The sequence below is a fragment of the Quercus lobata genome, chromosome 2 (genome assembly GCF_001633185.2).
Source record: "Quercus lobata isolate SW786 chromosome 2, ValleyOak3.0 Primary Assembly, whole genome shotgun sequence".
In the NCBI taxonomy this organism is placed as follows: domain Eukaryota; kingdom Viridiplantae; phylum Streptophyta; class Magnoliopsida; order Fagales; family Fagaceae; genus Quercus; species Quercus lobata.
Window position 1 is genome coordinate 42679017 of NC_044905.1, and position 10677 is coordinate 42689693.

Here is a 10677-nt window from a genome sequence, read left to right on the forward strand (position 1 = left end):
ATAGAGACTAAAGAGAGTGGAAAAGAGAATCTAAGAAAATGTTGAAATTTTCACTTTAATGGAATTTTGATAATTTTGATAATTGGGTAATTGGGTGAGTTGGAGTTTATCCATAATAATTGAGTTGGACTAGACTTGGGTTAAAAACAATTAGTTAAATGAGTTTTAATGGATAAATGAGTTTTATATACCTAAATTAATTATGTTCACCTCAAACCTACCTATTTGATACCCTTAGTCACTCACTCTATAAATATAATTTTTTGTAAAATTAGGTAAGAATTGTGGTTCAAGTTTGTAATAAAGAGTTTCACACATGTACACTTAAAGGAAATTAAAATAAGATTTTTATCTCAAACCAAAATAATAATTACACTTATTATAATTTCAATTCCCAAAAAAAAAAAAAAAGTAATAACAAAGATTTTTTTTTTGAGAAACAAAAGTAATAACAAAGATGAACCTTCTTTTGCTGCTAAACAAAGATGAACCTCGTATAAATATTAATAATAATAATAATGAACCAAAGGTAAAGGGTTGGAGTGGGTCTGGCGGTCTGGCACAAGGAGGTAAAACAGACATAAAATAATAAATAAATAAAGACCAAAGAGAATCTACACAATAATCACATGCTCAAAGGAAAAACTGGAAAAAAGAAATAGGTGAAGTTTCCTGTTTCCCATTACTTTATACCAAAACTCAAACTTTCTCTTTTTCTCTCTAAAATCTCATTGACTGTGCTCTGTTGCAAAGCCACCATGGTCGAGGGTTTGATCCAATCTCTACTCTAATTCAGGTATCTCTCTCCCCTCTTAGTTATTTTTGTTGTTTATTTTGAACTTCTTGTTTCTCTTTTTGCCTGTCTTTGTGATTCTATTGTTTCTTTTGTGGGCAATCTATTGGAATTTATGCGCTTCTTTCACTGTATATTGTCTGATTTGAATGATGGTTTATATTTGTAAAACATGGGTATCTTGATTTTCCTTTGATCGATTGTAAATAAGTTGCTAATCATGCATCCTAACCCTTCTATATAAGGGCTCAAGTTTGTTCCTTTCTTTCACTTTATGAAGTTTTAATATTTTGGGTATCTTCAATTTCGTTTATTTATGGCTTTGAATGCATGATTTGGTGGTTGGTAGATCTGGGACTGATTGCTGAAAAAATGGGTGGAAATTTTGAGAAAGCAAATTTCTGGGTCTCATAATTTGTTGTTGTTATTGTTTCCTGAAATGGAACATTTCAGCTCAACTAAGTCATATACAGGGGTGTTTTAAGTTCAGCTGCGTCATATATGGGTGCCAACCGAATGGAATCTAAGGTTGAAATTTGTGTCTCTATACGTTTCACACTTTCTCAGCTATCAAACTCGTCTTAGTGAATAGCATCCTATAAAATATGGAGGTGGTTCAGAGTGGTTGTTTACAAAGTTGTTTATTTTGGCTTTCTGAAAGTGTATTGAGTACTGGGTAAGTTTTGTTTTAAGTCATATGATGCCAAATTCTTTTTTTTTTTTTTTTTAAGCATAAATAAGTAATTGTTATAAATTAAGTGAGGTTGCTTGGTGTTTTTAATGGAGTGATTGCTATTCCCTACTTATCTGGGATGTGGAGTAATTTCTGTAGTTGATTGCATCTTCTGGTTTCTAGCAATTTCCATTTGTTGAACCATGTTGGACCTCTATATTGTCAATGTTTGTGTACACTGTACAACTTAAATGGAGCTTCTAACCTTATTTTTTTTTATAAGTAAATAAGTATCTAATGAAACTTTTAACCAGTTTAACCCAATCTTAATGGTTATGATTAAATTTTGAACCAATTGTGCTTGGCTTAATGCCAATGGTTAATTAGGTTGAGTGCTGTAATTCTTTAGTTTTTTTCTGTGTCTTTTTAAATTTTTTCAAGGCCACTCCTAATTACAATGATTCTTTCCTCACTCTTCTACTCGTCAAATATACTTGTGCTGTTCCTGCCCGTTAAATTCTTATTCTTATGTGATGCCCTTAATTTTCAGGGATATATTTTTGAGTGGGTTGCTCATCATATAAAAATTGTGAGGAAAGTAGTCTGCTCAACAATGAGAACTGGAATAGATTGTGCTTGAACTGTTTTGATATACTTCAGTCTGATATAAAATGGAAGATGAGAACGGACTTGACCTTGGCTTGGGTCTATCTTGTGGTGGATTGTCTGTCAAGTCCAAGGGTAAAATTGGTAGCTCATCAGATGCTAGGACAGAAGAAGGTGATAGAGGGAATAAATTAGTGGATGATTTTAAAAACTTTCTTCAAGCTGGCACCCAGAAGCAGGACTCAAGTACAGGATCTCAAAGAAGTGATTCAGTAAAGCCTCAGGAAAACTTTTTTAATGACCTCACTAAAACCAATGTTGAAGCAGATGTTTCTATAAACTTAAATGGGAGAGGAATCTGGGTTGCAAGCAGTAACAAGTCTGCTGAAATGGAGGAAGAAAAACGGCTAGAGGTGGGTAACAAGCGTAAGATGTTGTTTGATGAGATGAACCATCAAAAGAAGCTTGAGAGAGAAGCTCATGCTGATTTACATGACAAGACAAGAACATCGCACATTTCTATAACAACAGAAGATGGCTCAACTGCTGAAAATGAAGATGTGGCAGAGTCTGAAGTTGAGGGTTCAACCTCTAGGCTTGTTTCACAACATGATGATGGCTCCAAACGATTCTTTGGTGTTGGTGCTTCTTCTGAGGTTCGTGGGTTTGCTGATTCAAGTGTTCTGGACTTAAATGGGCAGAAGAGGTTTAACAGTCCATCAGAAAATGAATTTAAACTTGGCAATGTGACCTATGGTGTTCCTTTCATCCAATCTTTAAACGTGATGAATGTACCTTACTCTTTACCTGTGAAGGAGTCAAGCTCTGTTGGTGCAACCAGCACAGCAGGCCATCCACTCCCCGGTATGGTGCAGGTGATGCCTGCTGCAAGTAGTGATCGATCAGCAACACAATCTGTGAATCCTGGCAACTTGCCGCTGATGTTTGGCTATCCTCCAGTCCAGCTTCCAATGTTGGATAAGGATAACTCGCGGGGTTTGGTTTCTCAAGCTCAACAGTTCCACCCTTCCTATGCTGGTAGAGGTCCACCAAACTCAGGTAAAATATCTCAACGTTTTTCTATTCACTATTTTATAACTTTTGTGGAAACAAGGATTAAAAATCTAATAGATGGATGTGGAGAAACTTTTTTCCAATAATCTCAATGGTTACCTAGGTTCAAGTGATAGCCAAATGGTACTAGCACCCTTTGTGATGCCCGTTGTCTGTGGTTTGAATACCACTGCCCCCTTTCCCACTATTTACCTATGCAAAAAAAAATCTCAGTGGTGACCGTACCATATTCTTCAGCACACAGGATTCAGACCTTTCTTGACAATGAACTGGACATAGTTGAAATGTTGATCTTGACTAATTTACTTAATTTATGTTTTATCACCTAGCATAGGATGCAAGAATGATTTTAACTAGAGCCCTAGAGAGAATTGGGATTATACTAAACCTGATTTTGATATTTTAAAGTTTAACTGTGAGGGCAAGTGCTTTCCGCTAAAAGCAACAAGTCGCAAGTTCGAGTCCAGGAATCATCTCTCCAGAAATTTGGGGGTAAGACTGTCTACCATGACCTCCTAAACTCTGCAAAAGTGGGAGTTTTGTGCACTGGGTATGACATTTTTTAAAGTTTAGCTGCTAGTAGAATATCATCATCAGATAATATGATTGCATGAGACCTCCTATGAAGTTCTACAAAGGGACATATCTTCAACTAGATCAATTAGAACATGTTCCAGTGGCTTCAACTCTCTGGCTATTCCTTCCTATGCTGTTGTTAGAAATTCAAGCAGTTCTGCTGATACTGATTACTATAATCAATATTTTTAGCTGTATGATATTATGTTTGACTGTCTTTGTGTATTCTTACCCCTTTTGTATTGATGTACTTGCTATTGCAAGTAATTGCGCCTAATTCATCAGAGGCTACACAACATGATGGGAGGATTTCAGAACGGGCCAAAGGTGATGGCAAACAGCATGGCCCTGAAGAGGGGTCCTCTTCTCAGGCAGAAGAAGATGGGAAAGGGAGTAGCACAAACCTCAGGGCAAAAGATGCTACTGATCGCTTAACAGTAGATGGTTTTTCTCTCGATTTTTCAGCTATAAAGCCAGGCGTTGCGGCAGACCTGAAGTTTGGGGGATGTGGTTCTTACCCAAACTTACCATGGGTTTCTACCACAGCTCCAGGTCCAAATGGAAGGACAATTTCGGGTGTTACTTACAAATACAACACAAACCAAATTAGGATTGTTTGTGCTTGCCATGGTTCTCATATGTCTCCTGAAGAGTTTGTTCGTCATGCTAGTGAAGAACATGTTAATCAAGAGAATGGCACTAATCTGGCAACATTTCCTAGTAGCAATCCTGCAGCCTCTGCTCAGAGCTGATTCTGTGACGTTGTGTTCAACTGGACTAATAATTCTTGACATTTGTGGAGGAAAACCTGGATGTTTTTCTCTGCACCTACAAGATTCCTCCTTTCGTCATTGTCCTTGCTTGTTATTTGTCTTCCTTACATCAGTTGGCTTAGCTTTTGCAATCAAATATTGCAGCTTTATGTAATAATCTCCCTCCATAATTTCTTAGTCAGATTATTGTATTAGTCCTATTACAGTAGCTTTTGATTAAAAAAATCTTTGTATAAATGATACAAGTTTTAGCTGCTTTACGCACTCCAACATGATCCTCATCCAGGTTATGGGATTTTTCATTTTTAGAATTTGAGGCTGAAGTGGAATTCTAACGATGGTTAGATGGTTCTCCAAAAGGTTGGTCATGCTTTAAAGGTGAGAGTTCATGCAACTGACCATGTGCAGTTTCATTGAAGATGATATTTGTAGACAAAATTGCATATAATATACCCAAAGTATCTTGGTCATAACATAAGGAACCTCTCTTGTGAATTCTAATACTGGTCTGTGAAATTATCATGCACTTGAAGGGTACGTACTGATGTGTCTGGGTAATTACTCTAGAGGGTAACACCTGTATTAGTTGGTGCTAGTTTGGATTTAACATTTCTAACCAAAAATTTTGGCGAGGTTAAACAAATTCACATGGTGAACGTTTCCATTAGCCATTGAACTGCTGTTGTTTACAGTCATCTATTAATCTTTATTCAATATTCATTCCTTTTTTATCAAACAGAAATGTCTCCAAAATTGAGACTTTGTAAATTAGTTGATTTACGACTTCGTCAGTCCTCTCTGTAAAGCTCTTGTAATCTAGTTTATATTTATTATTGTTATGTTTTTGTTAAATCATATCATCTATTTATTTTTAACAATCTCTCTCTTATTTATTTATTTTTTCTTTTAATGTCCCAAATTTTTTTTTTGGAGAGTTTTACTGTCCGCTCTTAATGATAGCTGTTTATCATCAGACTAAAACATTAATTAATTTTTAGTATAAGCAGAAATTGAACCACAAATCTCTTATACAACCATTAGGAACTTTACCAGTTGAACTAACTAGAATCCACTATTAATGTCCCAATTTAATGTTATACTTTTTCCAATTTTTTCCCTCTTTTACCTTTCCATCTCCCCACTATTATTTATCTTAATATCACTTTTCATTTATCCTTTTATCTTCCTTTATTTTTTACTACTCTTATATTCCTTCTCTTATTATATATCTACAATCCTCTCTCATTCTATACATAGTTTCCCTCACAAACAATAGGTTATTTCTCTCTCTCAATTTTTTTCTTTTCATATTTTGGTAGATATTTTTTCTTGCATATTTACTTTTAAGTAGATGAATTTTTATATTATTTGAAACTCTACTTTGAGTTAATGTGATTAAGTTACGTTTTTAAGTTTCATCTTTTTTTCTTCTCTTTAATTTCATAGATGTTATCCTATTGCATTATATATATAAAGATAGTATATAAAAATATAATGTTATTTTATTACATTATATAACATGACTTTGATAATTTGGTTTTTATTACAATATTTTTTATTTTTAGCATTTTTTCTTTTCATATTATTTTCTATATATTTCTTATTATTATCTATCACATTCTCTCTCTCTCTCTCTCTCTCTCTCTCTCTCTCTCTCTCTCTCTCTCTCTCTCTCTCTCTCTCTCTCTCTGTGTTTTGGTTTGATTTTTGTTTGAGTTAATATTTGATTATTTTGGAAGTAAGAATTTGAGTTTATATAAAAACACAATCTTGGCTATTCTAATAATAGGTCGGCATTTGGTCCATTTCGGTTTATTGCGGTCTACTTCATCTATTCAATTTGGTTCAGTCTGCTTTAGTCTACTTCAATTCATTTTGGTCCAATTCAATCAATTTTAGTTCAATTAGGTCCATTCGATCTACTTCAATCTATTTGGTCCAATTCGGTCCATGTGGTTTGGTTTACTTCAATCATGTTTGGTCTATTCCGTCCAATTTAGTCCATTTGGTTTACTTCAGTGCATTGGGTCCACTTCAGTTCAATTTGGTTCATACGGTCCACTTAGGTCTATTTGGTCATATTTATTCCATTTGGTCTGTGGATACCGCATTTTGTACCCCTTACAACTCAGACCCATGTTCCCCCAATGATGCTCAAACTCTAAGGCCTAAAGCTAATTTAAAGCCCAATCAAATATCAAATTGACTTGAAGAGTGTTAAAATGGAAAATATCACTTTTTAAAGGCAAAAAAAATCTATTTTTATAAATAAATTACCAAAGTGGCCCTCGACCCATGTATGTGGGCCAAAGCATGCGTACACAGGCATAATCATGTGCACACAATTAGGGTTTCAAAAGCATGGAAAAGGCAAATTTTCTGCAATAATGGCTGAGGTTTGGAATGAATTTCACATTGTCTAAGAGCTGTTCCAAACCCCTATTTTTTAACTATAAAAAGCCTTACATGGTACCATTTCAAACACACAGAAATCCCACAGGAAAAAAACCTAAGATTCACTAGAGAATAGCGAATCAAAAGGGAGTTTTTCACAAAACACCCTCAAGTCATTTTTATTTGATTGGGACATTTTCTGACCCCAATCCTTTGAGTTTAAAGTTTTTAATCATTGTTTTATTGAATTGTGAAAGATTTGACTAAGGGGAATGGTCAAAAATCAAGCCTAGGAGCTTTTGCTTTAAGGTATTCTTTCTTGCTTCCTTTTTCCTTTTTTGTCTTTCTTTTTAGTTTTAATCCTATTTCTTTGCGTAGTTTTAGGCTTTTATATGTTTGCTTAGGTCAATTTTATAGTTATGTTGTGTTATGAGCATGCTAGATAGTTAGAATTAAGGTTTTTTGTTTATGCTCTATTTTCTATTTTGGGTTCCTAGGTTAGGGTTCTTGAACAAGTCCCACACACACATGTCACAAGCATGTGTATGTAGGTTAAATCTTGTGTACGCAGGCCTCGGGCTACGTACGCAGGCCTCTGGCTGAGTATGCAGACACTTGTCTAGAAACCCTAATCCAGATTCCTTATGTTATTTGTTTAGTTTATTTTACATGTTTTGTCCATTTTTAAAGCCTTTTCATATGATCATATGTATTTGTGCCTCTGTATTGTATGCTTGTTTTCTTTAACATGCTTAGATTAGGGTTTTTATGTTTGTTTCTTGCTTTGAGGTTATGCCATTCATTCACATGTCCATGCATCAATGCCATAGATGTTGTGTTGCTGAAAGGTAAGTAAAGGGTAAGTCATGCATTAGAAATGTCCATGCATTTGTGTTGGTTTTATTTTGATGATATGATGAATTATTCTAGGATGTATGATTAGGGTTTATAATGTGTTAATACCTTGTTCATAATATGTGTTGCTAGCTTGAATGATATGCCTGGTGTTATGTTTTAGGCTACTACCTTTTTTAGATGTATGATAGGGTTTGCCATGTAAGATGAATGTATGTGTGTTTGGCTCTCTTTTGCTTTGTGGATAGATAAGCATGCTTGTTTAGGGATAAAGATATGCATGATTAGTGTGTGTGTGAGTTTAGAATACAAGTATTGAATTAATTTTTAATAGGGTTAAGACATAAGACACAATGATGGGAGACCAACCTTGGTTGGGTGATCTTGGGTACTTAACACCTTCCCAAGAGCATACCTAAACTCTAAACCCATACTCTGGTAGTAAGATCAAATGTTCTTCCTCGAGAGGACGCTATATATATGGTTCCTAGACCATTGCAAAAACTAGGTGACGACTCCCCCCTTGTGTCCACAATGGCGACTCCACTAGGAATTGTGAGTTTAATTCCTATATGTCTTATTTCTTAACCTTAATAAAAATTATCTCAATACTTGTTTGCACACACATCACTTGTTTCCTTTTGTCCCTTAACCTTAGTTAGTGATGAGTGGGAAGATGGAAGGCTCCATTCGGGCCCAAAATTTCGGAAGTTCATCCCACCAACATACAATCGGTGCCATCACCTATAATGGGCTTTGAGTACATTAAAGATTTGCTACCAATCCACTATGGGGTCTACTTAGGCCCTCGGTTGTAATCGTACCCCACCTAGTTGTGAGTGACCTACTTGTCTATTCCTTTAGCATTAGGGAGCCTACCTACACTAGAGAAATTTTAGGCCCTATCACAAAGGATACCATTTACATATCTCTTGTTTGTTCAACCATATACCATGTGTTCACCTAATTCTAAAGGACAAATAAAAGATATTGAAAATGGAAGGGATGGCCCTAAAGTTATGGTATACTCTAAGATGTTATGGGATAAAAGAAAAGAAGTTCTCACATATAAGAGGCTTGTCCCTAAATCCAAAGGCGTATCTTAACATGAAAGGTTCATAAGACGATATCCTAATTACTATCATAGGACCAAGTGGAAAAGCCCTTTTGAAAAAGAGGACTTTGGGCCTAAGATAACAAATATGCTATGTACTTAGCATCCAACATCTTTCAAAGCCAAAAATGAAACCCCCTAATCTTGGGTCTCTTTGTTGCATGTCTACGCCCAAAATGATGAGAATTTTATAGACTTTGAGAGGGAGACTACAATGTATTCTAGCTAGAGGGCTATTTCAAGAAGAAGAAAAAAATTGATGAAATAATGAATAAAAATGAAAAACCCAAAAGTGATGAATACATTGTAAGCCCATGTTTGAGACAAAGGGTTGAAAAAATTCTAAGTGCATTCTAATGAAAGCCCAAGAGAGTAAGATGAGAGCTTAATTGTAAATGGACCAATGCCTAATGAAACAAGGGGCAAAAATACAAGAGAGGGAAGGGAGCAACATTGTAATTGGGCTTTCATTAAAATGAACTTCAGAATTTTCTAAGAACATCTAAAATTTAAAAGGAACCTTTAATTAGGACATGAACTTAATGAAAATGGGGCTTCTTTTTAGGCATCATTGCACCATCAAAGTCAAGAAAACACGTCCCCACTCCCATTTGGATTCAAGAGAAAGAAAGGCGCTTGATCAAGATTAAGGACACACACCAAGAAGAAGAGGCCCCCTAAGAAACAATGACTACCTCCATGGAAGAGCCAATGACACAAAAAATCCTTAAGACTTTGGATGAGCATGGAGAGGCCCTTAAGAGAATGGGAGGGCGTCTCACTAGATTGGAAGAATCTAAGCTCAAGAAGCCTCCACATGTGGAAATCCATGATGATGAGGAGGAAGATGAAGAGACGAAAAGGACAAAGTGGAATATGAAAGAAACTATGGCTATGAGGGAAAAGATGGAGAAAATGCAACTTGCCTTCCGTAAGGAGCAAGGGATGGATGATTACCTCTATAACATGGGAGGAATGAGTTCAAAGGCTCCTATTGTATTGCCTCCCAAGTTTAAGATTTCCGATGCGGAAAAGTTTGATGGGACTAGAGATCCGAAATTGTTAGGATATGCGTTCTTTAAATCCTATTGTATGATGTTATGTATGACATTATGTTATGATTGATAAAGTTGTTTTATTATTATCTAAAATAATGGTAACATGAATATTTGGACATTATCATATAGTCCATGAGATGCATAGTATGTGATTTGTGATTTAGACACAGAAGATATAAATCACAAGTTCTTTCTAAACTCAGAATTTAATTCGTAGTCGGTGATGGAATTGGGCATTTCATTTGTGAAGATTATAACATATCAACTAAGATGATTTGTCTTGACCATGGAAGTGGAGATATTAAACTAGACCACTGTGAGATTTATTATTCTACTAATGACTGTCAAATGAATAATAAATCCCACGACTTCTATTTACATCAACTCTTAATCTTGAAAGAATAATGAATCTGATCATGAAGTGTAGGTTGTTTTGATATATCAAGAGTGAGATCTAAAGTTACAATCAAAACCTCAATATGTTAGGTAGCCACATTTAGTGTGGAAGGAACATGTATTCTCAAGATGAAATTCATAATCTCTTAACGAAGATATAAAATATCCCCTTGAATAAGTTTAATGGGTTTGGTTATTTAGAGTTTTAGGCCTAACCACTTTAGTAAGGAGTTACTAAAGTATATATTTATGAAATTGGATTTCATAAATATATGATGAATAACTTAAATGATTAAATCGGGTACTCAAGGATTAAGATGTAGTAATCTTCAAAATGACAGTCAACATTCATAACTTTGTATTAC

The 10677-nt window shown here is 35.1% G+C and overlaps 1 protein-coding gene across 1 annotated transcript; it reads left to right on the forward strand.

The window, feature by feature from the left end:
- The first annotated feature begins 587 nt into the window (after positions 1 to 587).
- LOC115975661 (ninja-family protein mc410-like) lies at positions 588 to 4753 on the forward strand. Its single transcript, XM_031096543.1, has 3 exons — positions 588 to 796; positions 2017 to 3131; positions 3987 to 4753. Exons 2-3 carry the CDS (start codon positions 2138 to 2140, stop codon positions 4472 to 4474), a joined length of 1482 nt encoding a protein of 493 aa, XP_030952403.1. The 5' UTR covers positions 588 to 796; positions 2017 to 2137; the 3' UTR covers positions 4475 to 4753.
- The last annotated feature ends 5924 nt before the right edge of the window (positions 4754 to 10677 follow it).

Bases quoted from the DNA above. Each gene is read 5' to 3' on its own strand.
- LOC115975661 (XM_031096543.1), top strand. From the start codon at position 2,138: ATGGAAGATGAGAACGGACTTGACCTTGGCTTGGGTCTATCTTGTGGT. The intron at 3,132-3,986 runs GTAAAATATCTC...TGCTATTGCAAG, and splicing joins TAGAGGTCCACCAAACTCAG to TAATTGCGCCTAATTCATCA.